Below are 19,933 nucleotides of genomic sequence, written 5' to 3'. Positions count from 1 at the left end.
GTGATTGAGTAACTCGTGGAAAGCTATGTAGTCAACGAGATAGTAGCACAAGCCTATGAAGAAAAGTAAGCAGAGTTTTACCAGCTCGAAATTAAACGCCAGATAGATGCTGAAATATTTGTTCAAATAGAATTAGCCAAACTAAAAATGAAACAGGCCACTAGCATTGAAAAATTAAATAAACTGTCGAAATAATATATAACCACTGTTGAAAGAATTAAAGATAGTTATACCACTTTCTTAACCCACCAACTCTCTCCAACCCCAAATTTAGCATTCAGAGCCCTTAGTTATGAAGATATAAAAAGAATTAGGGAGGTAAATTTCACAGCATTCCCACCCCCAAAGCTAACGACCGAATGCACTGGCGGTAGTTTCAAAGTAAAAATCGACAGTGACAAAAAATTCTGTTACTGGAAATGACATACAACATTTTGAAAACAAAAACAAAAAAAAAGTTGGGGGGAAAGTCACAAATCTTTCATCGAGTATTATAATGTCTCTGCATAATCTCAGCTAGTAGTCATTATAATGTCTCTGCATAATCTCAGCTAGTAGTCATTATAATGTCTCTGCATAATCTCAGCTAGTGTTACAGAGAGAGAGAGAGAGAGGGAGAGAGAGAGATAGAGGAGAGTAAACGTGGAGGTAGACACGTTTACCAGAACCGAAGGTCAGCTGACCAGATTACGTATATGTGACGTGGTCAGGCAGGTTGGCTAGATCTGGGAGATTTGATTTGGGCTTTGAAGAAGACGGACGGTTTTTCCGTTGTCTCCCCCTCTTAACTGGGGAGGGGGGGGGAGACGAACGCTGACGTGTGTAAAGAAGAACCCACACAAGCCGATTTCACTTCCACTTCTGCAGGACCTCTGGGGAAAGTGAAATAAAAACTATAAAACCCATTCATCGTCTTGGAGTGATAAATCTTCGTCAAACAGGTATCAAGTCTCCCTCCAGGATGAGAAATTTCCAGATTGTTTAACATAGAATCAGAGGTAGGTTCTGAAAATACATGTCACACACACGATTCCCTTTATGATAATCAAACACACAACCAATTATATTAGAGACAATCATAATCACATGGAATCTTCTTATGTTATATAGAAAACGTAAATGATGCCCCTCAATGTTAACCCTATGCAACAAAAGTTCAATTTGGTGCCGTAATTGACCAGACCACCTAGTAAGGATGGGTTTAAAAGGAAAAAAAGAAGAAAAAAAAGGACTTCGGTTGCCACGGGGAAAAAAAGAAAAAAAAAAGAGGACAAGAAAAACAATAAAATGTATGGAAAAAAAAAGAAAAAGAAAGAACAGTAGAAAAAAAAATACAAATCAACACACACACAACGTAGGGTCCATTAAAACACTAGGCGAATTAGAAAAATAATTAAGAAAAAAAAAAGAAAAAAAAAAGAAAAGCAATACACACATACAACCTTTTCACGAAGAAAGAAAAGGAAGACATACAGACACACAGATGTAAAACTTTATATATAGAAAATAGTTAAAAAAAATGTTTATCGTATTAGGAATTAGCTCGTTATGAACGAAGAAAAATATCACTTAATGTCAAAATTAGAAGGGAAAAACAAAGAATGGCCTTATTCTGTAAATTTTTAACAACAGCCAGTGAGAAAACCAGAAAGAAGAAGAAAAAAAAGAAATAGAACATATGACTTTAGTAAGTGTGCGTCAGAAATGAGCCTTTTCAGCTTACCATAAGATAAACACGTCAATCACAAATATGTGTTATGAATATTTCGTTGCATTTTTAAACTGTGAACTAAGTGTAACTTTTAATGAAAAACAATATGTACTTTTGATGAAAAACAATGGATAGGTTCTGAAATGTGATTTTTTTTCCTTTTTCACTAATTGTATGATTTTTTTTTTCTTAGGAATTTTTTTCTGACATGGACAATTTTAGTTCCATCGAGTGTTAGAATTGTCTGAGACTTTATAAGTGTCGTTTTATTTTATTTTAGAAACGACTATGTATTTTAATTGTAAATGTCTAGGTATTTTTTGTAAACGACTGTGATTTTTCTTTAATTTTGAATTCTGTGGAATGGTAAAAGATGATGCACTATGCAGCCGACCTAGTTGATGACGTGGTCAATATTGGGTTTCCACGAATCTGTGTTTCGTTATTTGGAAATTTGTTATTAGTGAGATGGGACTTTGTGATTGCTTATAGGATATTTTTGTATTTTTTTAATTTATTATTTTTATGTAATTGATGTGTTGTCAAACGGTATTGGCAGAATTTTCTTGTTCATTGACATGTATTTTTTTTTCGCAGAATGGGGAGGTGGAATCTTTGCTTGTGGGGTCTATTGAAAGAATGATTAATAAGAGAAAGAACGTGTTGTTAATTAATTAATTAATAATCATAATAGTAATAATAAAATAGGAAAAAAGAGAAAGAAATAAGATTTAAACAGTGTAATAAATAATAATAATAAAAACAAAAGTTTCGGAAGAGTCAAAGGTACAGTCGGTATTAATTTTAATTTTCGAAATGTAGAATAAATGTTCTATTCGACATGAGTGACGTTTTGACCACATAAGTAAGGTAAAAAAAAAAAAAAGGATAAATATAGGGTTAAATAAACTATATGAAGAAATGAAAGAAAAAAGTGGGGCGTGAATGGAATTTTATTTCTGTGGCAAGCATGTTAGAATTTTGGAGAGGTGTTGAATTACATGGGTAGTTATTAATTTCATTATTCTTGAGAAATGATTCGAATTTTATTTTTTTTATCGTGATTTCTATTGATTTCGAGTAGAATCAACATGGAGCAACTGAGTACTTCATGTGTGGAAATCCGATGTTTTCCGTGAAGCTATGTGTCTTCAAGGCAGGTTGCGCTTACCGACTTTGGAAAAAAAAGAAAGTTTTTTCTGACATAGCAGTAAACGGAATGTATTCTGTCCAGCGTGAGCGGATCTAGTTGTAATCAACTTCAGAGAGCAAATGAAATGCCCTCTGACATGGTGTAAGGGGCAGAGGGGGTGCAATGGCTGACGTGGCCATTATGTGACGAATCGCTCAAGAGAAGATGAATGAAATATGTATACAAGTACTGAGGAAAATAGAAGGCTACCCACCATATGGAATGTTAAGAGGTTTTTTGTTTCCCACAAAATACTAGTAATAAGAATAGGCTTATGATGAATAGGATAAGGCTTGGGATGGAAATTTTTTTTTTTGTGTGCTACCTATGGGAAGAAAAGCTGATCTGTAAAGACAAGGACGATGATAGTCCGTTTTGAAGAGGCAGACGGACCTCGATTTTATTATTCGGTTGATTGCCGAGAATTTATCGATCACGCGTAGAGTCGACGGGAGTAAAGGATGCTCCTGAAATTCTGATTTAAATTATGAAGAGACCATGGGGTCACAGGGAGTTGTTAACCTTCGAGGGCGCAAGGATTAGCGCCACATGGTATTATTTGTTGATATTATTTTACTTAGTATATTGAATAAAGGTATGACAGTTTTCTTTGCCAGTGGGGTGAGCATATATATCCCATTCTTAGTAAATGTGGGAAGTAGAAAATGTATGCCTTCGCCATACATTTTGATAAAAAGGGGGGAAGGAATGTTACAGAGAGAGAGAGAGAGAGAGAGAGAGAGAGAGAGAGAGAGAGAGAGGTGAGTAAACGTGGAGGTAGACACGTTTACCAGAACCGAAGGTCAGCTGACCAGATTACGTATATGTGACGTGGTCAGGCAGGTTGGCTAGATCTGGGAGATTTGATTTGGGCTTTGAAGAAGACGGACGGTTTTTCCGTTGTCTCCCCCTCTTAACTGGGAAGGGGGGAGACGAACGCTGACGTGTGTGAAGAAGAACCCACACAAGCCGATTTCACTTCCACTTCTGCAGGACCTCTGGGGAAAGTGAAATAAAAACTATAAAACCCATTCATCGTCTTGGAGTGATAAATCTTCGTCAAACAAGTATCAAGTCTCCCTCCAGGATGAGAAATTTCCAGATGGTTCAACATCGAAGAATCAGAGGTAGGTTCTGAAAATACATGTCACACACACGATTCCCTTTATGATAATCAAACACACAACCAATTATATTAGAGACAATCATAATCACATGGAATCTTCTTATGTTATATAGAAAACGTAAAAAGTGCCCCTCGATGATAACCGTAGTGAGAACTCAGATGAAGAACAATATATAACACTAGTAGTCATTTCCCCCTCGCCAAACTTTCACAAGAAACACTCGTCTAGCTGTAAACACTATCAATAATTCCCCCCACTCTTTATCTGTGCCTAAACCTAAACGTAGATTCCATGAACAAAGCTTCTTTCTTAGAACTGCACGCCTGTGGAATTGTCTTCCGTTTTCCTGCTTTCCGGCTGACTACAATATGGTTGTCTTCAAGTCTAAGGTAAATAAGTTCTTGATGAGCCGTTCCATATAAGTTATCAACTTTACCAAATTTTCATTACTAATGATTACTATATTGTCCAATTTCTACTGTACACTCTTTAACCCTTATCCTTGAGTGGCCGCTGGGCCTTGATAATGTGGTGATGCCTATGTAAAAAAAAAAAAAAAAATTATAATGTCTCTGCATAATCTCAGCTAGTAGTCATTATAATGTCTCTGCATAATCTCAGCTAGTAATGATTATAATGTCTCTGCATAATCTCAGCTAGTAGTCATTATAATGTCTCTGCATAATCTCAGCTAGTAGTCATTATAATGTCTCTGCATAATCTCAGCTAGTAGTCATTATAATGTCTCTGCATAATCTCAGCTAGTAGTCATTAGCACACTTGCAAGAGATCACATTAGCATTGTTGCAGGCTTCTCTGTATGTGGCTAGTGTCTTATTGATTAATCGAACAACTTTCAGCATGTCTAGATCTTTCATTTGCTGCTTCAACTTGTTGAACAATTTCATTTAGCTCTTCTTCTTTAATTTGACTGTAGATTCGTTTCAGCTTTGATTTCTCCTCCTGGAGTTTTTTCGGCGTGTCTGCAGTTGTTGGCATATTTGGATGACAAGATAGGTTTATCGAAATGGCAAACAATATTCAACAAAAAATGAATTTCGTGAAGCTATCTTAAGAAACTGGAGCAGGATCCCCCGCACCTTAATGGAAACTCTTATTACTAGCATGCCCAAATATTTTTGAAGTCATCAAAAGCAGTTGAGGTAGAACTCATTATTAAGTTTGATTGTTGAATGTTTTCATACACTTTTCATACACTTTTTTTACAATTTAATAGCATTTTTGTCTCTCGTCTTATAATTTTGATCATGTGTAAAAAGCCTAATTCAATAAAAATGTAAATTTTAAAAATTAATTTTTGGAATGTAGTTTTTTGTTTCCATAAAATTTTAGACTGTATTATTGGTAACCTTAAGTCGGAAGAATTTAAAATCTATCCTTAAAACACGTTTTTTTTTTTTAAATTTTAAAGTGGTCTTAAATATTAGATCAGCAGTGTGTGTATATATATATATATATATATATATATATATATATATATATATATATATATATATATATATATAATTATGAAATTCAAATGACCTTGTAACGGGTGTTGTAACCCAACATCTGGTTTACGACTTCCAGTTGCACATGCATACATAAACCCATAAACACAAATCGCTGGACCAGTTTCGTTCGAACAAACGGAAATCCTTAGAAAAGCAAATATCTTAAATTTATTGAATAAAAGACTTCAAGGTATGGGAAGCAAACGCAAAACAGGATTACAAATAATACGTATAATCATCGATCTTTTTCATATATACGATATATATTATACTAAATAATGAACGCGATAATAAAACGTATTGTTTTATTGTGTACCTATTCAGCATACCAATTTTTTTGGGGGGGGGTTTAAATTATCCAAATAAACAATTGCTAATAGTTTCTGCTTTTTTTTTTACATCGTTCATTTCCATATTACGTTTAAGTTATTTTAACACAATTTTGTAACAAATAAATCTAATTTAATCTGTTGACAACCATAAGAACATTTTACAATGGCAATTTACCGACCGCCTTCCTTTTTTAAAATTTAGTCTCCATTTTTTAATACATGTTTCTTAAAAGAATTCATACATTTTCTTCTACACAATCAACATAAAGAAAAAACCCCGAAAATATGTTTTTCTTAAATTGCGGTACAAATAAATAATCAATGTGACAATAAAACGTATTGTTTTACTGTGTACATTTTCAGCGTCCCAATTGTTTTACTTTTCGTGTTCAAATTAAAGATATATAAAAATTACAATTTAACTTTAAGTATTATGGTATCTGTTCAGTGCACATTTACCTATAAGTATGGCCAATCATAATTCAAGGGCTGTAATTTATTTTTTTAAATAAACAGTTATAAACACAACGACTGCTAGAAATCTATCTATATTCTTTTTTCATTTTAATATACATTCATGAAATGTTTCTGTTATGTTACAAGAAAACTATTTTCTTTACGTCACTTATACATTAATTCCATAGCTAATATAACATACTGACCCAACGGGTCATGGGTAGTCTAGTATATATATATATATATATATATATATATAAATAAAATATATACATGTAAATATATATATATATATAATTGGTTTTAAATATTATTATCGGCTGACATGTTTTCCATCGTCTACGACTCATCACAGTGACTGAATCTAGCAGGTGATATAATATGTAATTTAGATATAATATATATTATATGATATATATTATATAATATATATATGCAATAAATATACTGCATATATGATACATATGCAATATATATACTGTATATATGCAATATATATATATGTATACTACGATAATAATTAAATCAAGTGTTCTCCCCCTCTACATTTAGTCACAATGTGATACATGTAATTATATAAAAATGACGCTTCTCACACATAACATATCGTTTTTGTAATTATCAGAATTTCCAAAATGAAATGTGACCAATCTAACTCTCATAAAACAGCCTACTTTGCGGAAATGGATATCATTTTTACTCAAAAAACAAACTCTTGTGCAACTCCTCCATCAAACACTGGGACTTCTCCTACATGCAATATATTTTTCAGCTTAATCTGTTTCTGTTTAATATTTTCTATTCCCTGCTATTTTCACATCATACATATTACTTTATGAAATTAATTTTTCTAATCCCTGCTATTTTCACATCATACATATTACTTTATATCAAATTAATTTTTCTAATCCCTGCTATTTTCACATCATACATATTACTTTATATCAAATTCATTTTTCTATTCCCTGCTATTTTCACATCATACATATTACATTATATCAAATTCATTTTTTTATTCCCTGATATTTTCACATCATACATATTACTTTATCAAATTAATTTTTCTAATCCCTGCTATTTTCACATCATACATATTACTTTATATCAAATTCATTTTTCTATTCCCTGCTATTTTCACATCATACATATTACTTTATATCAAATTCATTTTTCTATTCCCTGATATTTTCACATCATACATATTACTTTATATCAAATTCATTTTTTTATTCTCTGCTATTTTCACATCATACATATTACATTATATCAAATTCATTTTTTTTTATTCCCTGCTATTTTCACATCATACATATTACTTTATATCAAATTCATTTTTTTATTTCCTGCTATTTTCACATCATACATATTACATTATATCAAATTCATTTTTTTATTCCCTGCTATTTTCACATCATACATATTACATTATATCAAATTCATTTTTTTATTTCCTGCTATTTTCACATCATACATATAACATTATATCAAATTCATTTTTTTATTCCCTGCTATTTTCACATCATACATATTACATTATATCAAATTCATTTTTTTATTTCCTGCTATTTTCACATCATACATATAACATTATATCAAATTCATTTTTTTATTCCCTGCTATTTTCACATCATACATATTACATTATATCAAATTCATTTTTTTATTTCCTGCTATTTTCACATCATACATATAACATTATATCAAATTCATTTTTTTATTCCCTGCTATTTTCACATCATACATATTACATTATATCAAATTCATTTTTTTATTCCCTGCTATTTTCACATCATACATATTACATTATATCAAATTCATTTTTTTATTTCCTGCTATTTTCACATCATACATATAACATTATATCAAATTCATTTTTTTATTCCCTGCTATTTTCACATCATACATATTACATTATATCAAATTCATTTTTCTATTCCCTGCTATTTTCACATCATACATATTACATTATATAAAATTCATTTTTTTATTTCCTGCTATTTTCACATCATACATATTACATTATATCAAATTCATTTTTTTATTTCCTGCTATTTTCACATCATACATATTACATTATATCAAATTCATTTTTTTATTTCCTGCTATTTTCACATCATACATATAACATTATATCAAATTCATTTTTTTATTCCCTGCTATTTTCACATCATACATATTACATTATATCAAATTCATTTTTTTATTCCCTGCTATTTTCACATCATACATATTACATTATATCAAATTCATTTTTTTATTTCCTGCTATTTTCACATCATACATATTACATTATATCAAATTCATTTTTTTATTTCCTGCTATTTTCACATCATACATATTACTTTATATCAAATTTATTTTTTTATTTCCTGCTATTTTCACATCATACATATTACTGTATATCAAATTCATTTTTTTATTCCCTGCTATTTTCACATCATACATATTACATTATATCAAATTCATTTTTTTATTCCCTGCTATTTTCACATCATACATATTACTGTATATCAACTTCATTTTTCTAATCCCTGCTATTTTCACATCATACATATTACTGTATATCAAATTCATTTTTTTATTCCATGCTATTTTCACATCATACATATTACTGTATATCAAATTCATTTTTCCATTCCCTGCTATTTTCACATCATACATATTACATTATATCAAATTCATTTTTTTATTCCCTGCTATTTTCACATCATACATATTACATTATATCAAATTCATTTTTTTATTTCCTGCTATTTTCACATCATACATATTACTTATATCAAATTCATTTTTTTATTCATTTTTTTATTCCCTGCTATTTTCACATCATACATATTACTTTATATCATATTACTGTATATCAAATTCATTTTTTTATTCCCTGCTATTTTCACATCATACATATTACTGTATATCAACTTCATTTTTCTAATCCCTGCTATTTTCACATCATACATATTACTGTATATCAAATTCATTTTTTTATTCCATGCTATTTTCACATCATACATATTACTGTATATCAAATTCATTTTTCCATTCCCTGCTATTTTCACATCATACATATTACATTATATCAAATTCATTTTTTTATTCCCTGCTATTTTCACATCATACATATTACATTATATCAAATTCATTTTTTTATTTCCTGCTATTTTCACATCATACATATTACTTATATCAAATTCATTTTTTTATTCCCTGCTATTTTCACATCATACATATTACTTTATATCAAATTCATTTTTCCATTCCCTGCTATTTTCACATCATACATATTACATTATATCAAATTCATTTTTCCATTCCCTGCTATTTTCACATCATACATATTACTTATATCAAATTCATTTTTCCATTCCCTGCTATTTTCACATCATACATATTACATTATATCAAATTCATTTTTTTATTTCCTGCTATTTTCACATCATACATATTACTTATATCAAATTCATTTTTTTATTCCCTGCTATTTTCACATCATACATATTACTTTATATCAAATTCATTTTTCCATTCCCTGCTATTTTCACATCATACATATTACTTTATATCAAATTCATTTTTCCATTCCCTGCTATTTTCACATCATACATATTACATTATATCAAATTCATTTTTTTATTTCCTGCTATTTTCACATCATACATATTACTTATATCAAATTCATTTTTCTATTCCCTGCTATTTTCACATCATACATATTACATTATATCAAATTCATTTTTTTTATTCCCTGCTATTTTCACATCATACATATTACTTTATATCAAATTCATTTTTTTATTCCCTGCTATTTTCACATCATACATATTACATTATATCAAATTCATTTTTTTTATTCTTTGCTATTTTCACATCATACATATTACTTTATATCAAATTCATTTTTTTATTCCCTGCTATTTTCACATCATACATATTACATTATATCAAATTCATTTTTTTTATTCCCTGCTATTTTCACATCATACATATTACTTTATATCAAATTCATTGTTCTAATCCCTGCTATTTTCACATCATACATATTACATTATATCAAATTCATTTTTTTATTCCCTGCTATTTTCACATCATACATATTACTTTATGAAATTAATTTTTTTATTCCCTGCTATTTTCACATCTTACATATTACTTTATGAAATTCATTTTTCTAGTCCCTGCTATTTTCACATCATACACATTACTTTATGAAATTCATTGTTCTAATCCCTGCTATTTTCACATCATACATATTACTTTATGAAATTCATTTTTCTAATCCCTGCTATTTTCACATCATACATATTACTTTATGAAATTCATTTTTCTATTCCCTGCAATTTCTACATCATACATCTTATTTTATGAAATCCATTTTTCTATTCCCTGCTATTTTCACATCATACATATTACTTTATGAAATTCATTTTTCTATTTCCTGCTATTTTCACATCATGCATATTACTTTATGAAATTCATTTTTCTATTTCCTGCTATTTTCACATCATGCATATTACTTTATGAAATTCATTTTTCTATTTCCTGCTATTTTCACATCATACATATTACTTTATGAAATTCATTTTTCTATTTCCTGCTATTTTCACATCATACATATTACTTTATGAAATTCATTTTTCTATTTCCTGCTATTTTCACATCATACATATTACTTTATGAAATCCATTTTTCTATTCCCTGCTATTTTCACATCATACATATTACTTTATGAAATTCATTTTTCTATTTCCTGCTATTTTCACATCATACATATTACTTTATGAAATTCATTTTTCTATTCCCTGCTATTTTCACATCATACATATTACTTTATGAAATTCATTTTTCTATTCCCTGCTATTTTCACATCATACATATTACTTTATGAAATTCATTTTTCTATTCCCTGCTATTTTCACATCATACATATTACTTTATGAAATTCATTTTTCTATTCCCTGCTATTTTCACATCATACATATTACTTTATGAAATCCATTTTTCTATTTCCTGCTATTTTCACATCATACATATTACTTTATGAAATCCATTTTTCTATTCCCTGCTATTTTCACATCATGCATATTACTTTATGAAATTCATTTTTTTTATTCCCTGCTATTTTCACATCATGCATATTACTTTATGAAATTCATTTTTCTATTCCTTGCTTTTTTCACATCATACATATTACTTTATGAAATTCATGTTTCTAATCCCTGCTATTTTCATATTATACATATTACTTTATGAAATTCATTTCTCTATTCCCTGCTATATTACTTCATGAAATTCACATTTATTACTTAAATTTCAGAACTTATGCTCATGTTTATTTTTTTTGGCTAATTACCATTTTTATTTGTTGGACTATTTACTATCTTTTTCGAACACTGGACTCATATTCCTCTGTTTAAAAAAGCACACAAGAAGTTGTTGCATTACAAAAGAGAAAGATAAAATATTCTTCAACTACAATGATTCATTTTTTACAACATGTATTATTCATAAATTCTTTAATTCTTCATATTTAAACTATGTTCACCCTCTTTATACACAAAACATTCGCTTAAAGTCTTTATCTTGTGAACAATTTGTTAAAATCACATTCACGGAATGAAGAAATATAATCAACTAGCTGGCAGGATAATTCACAAAATTCTACGCCCAACCTTAAACCATCCATTGCGAAAACATAGCCGACAATGTTATAAGCAAATCTCCGCTAATTACTGTCACATTTTGACGATGTTTATAGATTATTCTTATTAGCAATAATACTTTCATGAATACCATTGTTGAGAAAATTAAAAAAAGTGTTTATTTTTTTGTTTTAGTTAAAGAAATTATAATGAAAAAACGTTGAAGGTTTTGATTGTAATTTTATCTTTATATTGTTTTGGGGTGTAGTAAAAAATTATATATTTATTAAACGGTTATTTACAAAGAAAATAAAGACTATACATAGAATATTAACAGCATGGCTTCATAAATAAAGCTAGCTGTAGTAAATACATATTTCATTTCTCACTTTCCTCATATCTGTATTAGTAATGTTGGTGCTAATAGTGGAACAATTGGAGCAGATCAAAGTTTAACTTACCTGGAATGTAGATTTAACAAAGAAAGCAAAGAAAACAATGACAGTCGAAGTAAATAAAAAAAATTATTGTCTTAAAAATATACTATTATAACTTTCAATGTTGTAACAGGAAATATAACATTTTGCTAATAAAAAACCCACATCAGTGGCACCAACATTGGTATCACAGAAAATTGTTATGATGGCAGGCCTGAAAGGTCAAGGTGGAGATAACATTATCCAAGTTTATTGCACTTACATTTCAGATAAGACTGCTGACAAGAAATCGGCTGGTGCGGAAATATAATTGTTACAATAATAATTAAATGAAACAGAGAGTACTGGAAATATGGAAAGACTCTCTCTCCAAGGAAATATGGAAAGACTCACTCTCCAAGGAAATCCATTATCATTACATCAGCGTAAACTCACTGATAACAACTGGTGTGAAAACTTCTACTACTAAAGTAATAGTAATAATAATAATAATAATAATAATAATAATAATAATAATAATATACACATTCGAGTTTCTGTAGAAATTTTTTAGAATTATAAGATTACTTGGAATAAGTCTCAATTTTAAAGTATAAGAGGAAGAAAAAATGTAACAGATTAAACACTAAAATAAGAAAAATGCTGACGCTGTAAAAATGTACAGAAATCAGTTTCTGACCAGAGGAGTAAGTGGTATGTCTCTCAGAAATTGACCAATAACACTGAGCCACTATTGTGAGCAATATCTGATGACTGCTCACAATTCAAATCTTAAGATGGTATATAAACACCAAGGAACAAGAGCCAGTAAAATTATCTCCACTACAAAACTAGCCGAACATTTTGGTCAAGACTGTATTACAAATTACACAGAAACAGAAAATAAGTCTGCAGTAGAAATAGCTCAGAAAAGCCGGCAAAAATACCACAAAGACCATTCATTGCAGAAAACTGGAAGAATATGCCAACTAACAGCGTACCAATATTTCCTGGATGAACTATCACAGGAATATATAGATAAGGAAGGCTTTGGAGAGTAGCTGAAAAGAGGATTGCTTCACTATGATCAGGAGAGAGTGATAGTGGCCATCAAAAATCAAGGATTCATGACCAATGCTTTTAAAAAAGATGAGTGGTTTAAGTAATAACAAGTGCAGGTTCTTCCACTTAGAAATATAATGTGAACCACCTGACATCCAGTTATAAAGTTCTGCTAGGGTTACTATACAATGTAACACAATCTGAAAAATGTGAAAAAGCTGAATATCCAGTGTAGCAGCAAATCTTGTGAACATATATCAGAAGGAACAGTTGGAAATAAGTTATACACATTCCATTATGTCTGTGAAATCCATACAGCTACATACCTATAAAACGGTACTGTTAAGCCTGATATAATAGTATGGGACAAGGGGAGAAAGTAGCAACCCTAGTTGAAATAAGTGTCTCTAATGATGCTGGCTTTAACAGAGCTGAGAGGGAAAAGATAACGAAATACCAAGGCAACTTATGTACGACATGAAAAAAAACTTAAATCTTAAAATCTCTATCATTTTAGTAAGAATTTCAAAATCGACTTGATGAACATACCCGGTGAACAAAATGCAAGAAAAATAAAAACAATTGCACTCAAAGGAACTGTTAAAATCTTAAAAAAGATCTTTCGGTTAGCGTGACTGAAATAGTAGGTGAATGTTTGGCATTCAGTAGAATGCCTCATTCCCAGCTAAAATAAAATGATAAAAAAATTTAAACAAAAAGTGAAAATGTTCTAATTGACAATAATATTGTTTGAAAAAAAAAGCAAAGAATATTTATTAGAAATTCATTTCAATACATCTCTATCTACTGGTTTCCACACAATAGCAACGTTTTTTTTTCTTCATCAATAGTTGCATGATGAATAATGGATATGAAATTGCTTCGAATTAGAACTAAGGAAATGTTTTGGAATATCCATCGAATGTCTTCTATGAATCAGGAAGTATAGGGAGCGAGGACTGCTGACATTTTGATTGACATAGATTGGAAAATGAAACAGTCAATTAATGCGTTGAATTTATTTGTTTTTCTAGTTTCAATGAACTACAGTGCTGAGATACTTGAGATTGTAGATTAAGCATAATAAACAAACATATATGAAAACTAGTTTTAACCCAAGTAGGCGATACTGTTAGCACCAGCGCTCTACATGCCGCTTTTAAAATTTTGACAGTTGATAGAACTGTAAATATGTTAAAAGTAATTTTGTATGTAAAATACTTTTCAAATACTATTTATTTTCAAAATTAGAAAATTGAAAAAATATTGGCCAAAATATAAAAGTGCATATAAAACTGGTGCTGACAACACAAGCATCACCCACTAACTTTTCAGATGTATTAAATTTACATAATATACTGTTTTTGAAGATGTACTTTTTAAAAACAATTTATTATAGTGGTGTAACAGACTTATGACTGACTGTCAACAGAAGTAAGCTAAACGTTAATAAACCTTTTTTCTGATTAATATTGAAACACAAATGTTTTGATTACTAGCTCAGTGACTAGATTATAATCTTAACTCACTATTGAAATAGATTATAATCTTACCTCACTATTGAAACAAAACTTTCATATATATTCATGAAATATGCTTGAACTGTTGTCGATTTGAAAGGAACAAAGAAAATAAAACATTTTCATATGAAATACATCAAATAAAACAATGTTGAATGATTATAAACTGTTATTTATAAACTGAAAGGATGAAAACAATAATAGAAATAATATTTTGATTAAGTTTACTAGTTTCCTTTTGTAAAATTGTTAAAAAAAACTTTAAGAATAGAGCAATGGTACAAATCATTTTCGTAAGATAACTTGGTCTTACAGGGATTACAGGGATAATATTCACAAATGCTGTTGCATACTAATTACAGTACGAACAAAAACAAGTCAGTTTGAATTTCAATATTTTAAAATAAAGTTTGATTTTTTATTATTTCCTTGTAATGTTAATAACTTCTTCAAATATTTTAAAACACTTTGACTGGATTTGCTGTTAAATTAGATTGATAACATTGTTTTCTTATTCTTTTATAGTTTCCTGAATTAAAACAATGAAATATGTCAAAGATTTAAAAAATCATATATAAAAACTTCCCTGACTGTAATGTAATCGACCGAATTGTATTAAAAAGAATTTAGAAATAAAATGTTGTCAGTTATTTGATTTGTTATTTGAGAAACGATTAATGACTTTCGTTTTATTATAAACAAATATATATTTTAAACTAAAACTCCTAAACCACAATACATTCAACACCCATCCATAGTCAAATGGCTCTGTAAAATAATATATGATTTTACTCAAGAAATTATTGATGAGATCAGAAAACAATTAGTATACATATTTATATGTAGAATTACTCCAAATCATAAATTGGAAAATTCTTTTCAGAAATTCAACCAGAAAATTACACCAATTCGTTTTTTAATATAGTATAATATAAATAACTAATATAAAATTCCTGATTTTATAAGAGTGATAAATTTTCAAAGATGGAGGCAAAATACCTATAAAAATTGACAGAGCAAACATGACTGAGTAAAATAACTGGAAAATATATGTGAAAACATTGCCCTGCACATATTAGAATAGTGCCTCAGCTAAATTTGTCCAAAATGATCAGTTTGGAACTAGTAAACAAATGACTACAATGTCAATTGGATTTTCTGTTGTATTAAATTTCAGATACCTTCTCAGGTACCTGAAATATAAAGCCCGATTTAATTCCAAAAAGAAAAAAATGTGGAGAAGCCCAAAAGCCTGTGGTATACAAACAAAACAAATACAGGTGTTATATAATTAAATTAAGAGTGTTTCACTGATGAGAAGTAAGTGTTCTCTTCTGACTTGAGGAAATTCTCATATATCAGAGTTGTTCATTTAAACCGAATTTCAACGATTTGCTCAGAAATATTCGTTGATGATGAATCATCAAATTTTTGTCTCATTTAATAGTTACCCAGACGTCAATTTAAATAAATTATTTTATTGTATTTTCACGTTAAATGAATTATTTTACTCGTTGTTTGGGGAAAGGGCGATAAGTAATCAAGTTTTAGTCGAATCAGGTTATTGCAGTAGAAATGATAACATTCATGTTATGTTCTTGGAAATGATGGCGATTTTGAAGTCTCAAATGAAGTAGAAGAAAATGTGAAAATCTTAATTCTATTTGTTTTAATCAAAAATTGAAATATTATTTTTCTACACAACAACAAATCTGCATAAAATTAGCATATTTTCAGATTTTAGGAAATTTCGGCTTAAGCTGTTAAATGAAGCATCATCATTAATTTATAAAAACTAAAATACTGTCCTTACTCCTTGCTGTGCCTTGAATTATATTGAAAAATTTATAGCTAGAAAGTAATAAAAAAGATGAAAAACTGAGTATAGAAATACTGACAACGAAAATGACTTGGATAGCTCGCAGGGAAAATGTATGAAACTCATGTTGATTTCTCCTTTCAGTTTTGGAAAAAATGAAATAGCAGTAAATAAAGATTCAAACAAATTTTGCACGTTGATTAAATAGTTATTAAAATAAAATTAAAAAATAAAGGGTTTTCTATGTAATTAACAATCTTAGAAATAGAAAGGGAAAAGAACAAACTACTGTGCAATAACCAAATTTAAATAACAACAATAATAATGAAAAAATATCTACAGGCCAGGATATAAGACTGAATCACAAGACTATATAAGAGATAAAATTGATACCAATAATATGATGAATTACTAAATTATGAACATCATAGAAGATTCAATTGTATTCTTTTTATATCACACACCTACATATAGATGTACATGTGTGTATTTATATTTAGAAAAAATATAGAAAGATAGATAAAAAGATAAACTGTATCAAGCCAAAATATAAAAAAAAAGATTTGCAAACTGCGACACAGTTTTACCAAGAAAAAGTTTCAAGATTTACAGCCAAAAAGGAAATGATTTCTTTTATCCAAATAAAGACAAAATATGAAAGAAATTTTAATTTCAGGAAAAAAAATCAGCTCAAATATCATTATGTTTTCTATGTATTTGAAATGGAGAAATCTAAATTAATAGACAAAAAATTATTTGATGGAAAAGCAATTTTCCCATGTAAGATAAGTTTTTAAGAAAAAATTAATGAAACACAACTAATTACGAAAATATTTAAGATATTAAAAGTGACTCAAAATTATAACAGGAAAGTTTTAAAACTTTTAATGAACCAGGAGGATAAGAAATATATACAGATAGTTTTTAACATACCAAAATAGAAAAATATTTTTAAAAAAAGACAGAGTTTTCTAATTTAAACCTATTTCAAATTTATATATATATATATATATATATATATATATATATATATATATATATATGTGTGTGTGTATATATATATATATATATATATATATATATATATATATATATATAAATCTGTAAATGATCTGAATCATCTTGTCAGAATAAAAGCTTCGTTAGTAATAATGTAATGTGTATACAGCCAAAGGCACAGGTGACCACACAGAAATGTGTACTATTCAAGAGAGCATGAGGTAACATCAAAACCATGCAAGAGAGAAAAAAAGACAGGATTACCTTTCCGCAAGAAATACGAATGGCCTAAAATGAAAAAAAGACAGTATGAGTCAATCCTCTCTAATGCCTCATTTTGAACAACAGTAAATACTTTGGCTGTTTTTGTATGTAAAGTTTATATATATATATATGTGTATATATATATATATACACACACATACATATATGCACATAGGCATACATATATATGTATTTGTGAAAAAATAATACTAATTCTATATTATGTTATGACAGCCAAAAAGCCCTTACGAAAAAAATCTGATCAGCAACTATGACACAAAGCTATATACAAAAAGGAATCAGCTATGGTAATACACGAGATATTAACAGATATTAAAAGAAAAAAAACTGATACAGATAGTATGAAAGTGAGAAAGAAGAAAGAAATTAAAGGATGGGGAGAGGGCTGCCAAGAACAAATAACAAATAGAAGGAGGAGAAGGAGGCCAGATGGAAACACAAATTCATTGTTTTCCTCTTAATTCTTGCATGTATATAAACACATGCATACCCTCCCACATTGCATATCGGTTCAAGCATTGCCTTTTAAGGAATACCCATGGTCTGCATAGGAAAATGCTGTATTACATGAACTGATAATAATTATTTATGATGCAGGAACATAGAAAATCCATCAAAAAGAAAAATGCCAAATAATGAGACACAGATTTGTCTGGGTATCATTTTTCTTTTTGCAGATTTTATGTTGCAATTATGTACATAATTATTATAGATTGATATATTATAGAATTTGTCCATGTAAAACATGAGTATTCTTTAAATAGCGATGTTTACTTGAAGAAAATACCCTGTGGGAATTAAAATCCATTATGTATGTGTTTATGTGATTAAGTACAGGTTCGTACATATTTTTGTGTAAATAAATCAATAGGATTGATGAGAGGGGAGGAGGGACACTGCCCACAAACTATACCATTCTGTAACAGAAACAACGACTAAAATTCCAGCAAACAAGACAATCACAGAAAATAATTCATGGACATGATTTATAAAATTCTTTTTTTTTTTTTTTTTTAAATTTCATTAAAAAAACATAGTTGCATGAATAAAGTTAAAGAACATATTTGTTCTTCTTTTACCAAACAACAAATAGAACAAGGAAAGAAGAACCGAGAAAGAAAATCGGACAAAACAATATGAAAACAAGAATTTTGTTTTCATAAGCTGATGACAAACAATAGAAAAGGCATGAAAAGGAAATGCTGAGAATGTCTACATAGTCACGCATGCACACACACATTTACACACAGATATGCTTATTTATGTACCACCTCACTCCACACACATAATATATGAGAGACATTTTAATTAATGTATGCACTTTGATAATCTTGAAGAATACCATTACTACAATTTAAAAACCTCCAGAAGAAATAACAAATGGTAAACATTAGTTTCCTATAAGATTGCGTCTTCATTTCAGTTGTGATGTAAGTTTTAACTGAATTTCTTAGAATATTTCTCAGTACTGATAATACGACCATATTATTGGTAACAGTGAATTTATTTTTCAGATTTGTAAACATTTCTGGCTTTATGCTTCTGAATTTGGAAATAGCAATTACTTATTCATAATATTTAGATTCTTCGTACTACTTTTCATACTAGGATTCTCCATAAGGACCTGTTTTACAGTAGTTAACGTACTTGGAAAAATTCATTTGTAAATATTAAATTCTCTGAAGGTTGAAGGTTTAATATTCAGTGTGGTTTGCTGAAAACACAACTGCAAATTATTTATGACTAACGAAATGAGAGTGTGCTACCCGTGAATTAAGTAAAGGGTTCCATTCAAACTTCCGTGAAGATTCCCGAGTTCGACAAGATACATCTGAAGAAGATCGGAAGTTTCATCGACTGAAAA

General features: G+C 29.0%; 2 protein-coding genes across 9 annotated transcripts in view; one reads left to right on the top strand and one right to left on the bottom strand.

The window, feature by feature from the left end:
* Positions 1–19,933, bottom strand: part of LOC145297666 (uncharacterized) — a 1,332,115-nt gene that overhangs the window by 442,096 nt on the left and 870,086 nt on the right. For 3 of the 8 annotated variants that reach the window (XM_080143840.1, XM_080143841.1, XM_080143845.1), the window contains one exon: positions 18,049–18,072. The exons of the other annotated variants lie outside the window; for them this stretch is intronic. In XM_080143840.1, coding sequence (XP_079999966.1) covers positions 18,049–18,072 — 24 coding nt within the window. The remainder of the gene's footprint in view (positions 1–18,048; positions 18,073–19,933) is intronic. 8 annotated transcript variants of the gene reach the window in all.
* LOC145297668 (uncharacterized) overlaps positions 1–19,933 on the top strand; it is an 83,515-nt gene that overhangs the window by 6,439 nt on the left and 57,143 nt on the right. The window lies entirely within an intron of this gene.

This window comes from Euprymna scolopes, chromosome 18 (assembly GCF_053919585.1).
Source record: "Euprymna scolopes isolate OS-2025 chromosome 18, ASM5391958v1, whole genome shotgun sequence".
NCBI classification, from domain to species: Eukaryota; Metazoa; Mollusca; class Cephalopoda; order Sepiida; family Sepiolidae; genus Euprymna; species Euprymna scolopes.
This window is presented reverse-complemented; position numbering and strand designations above follow the sequence as displayed.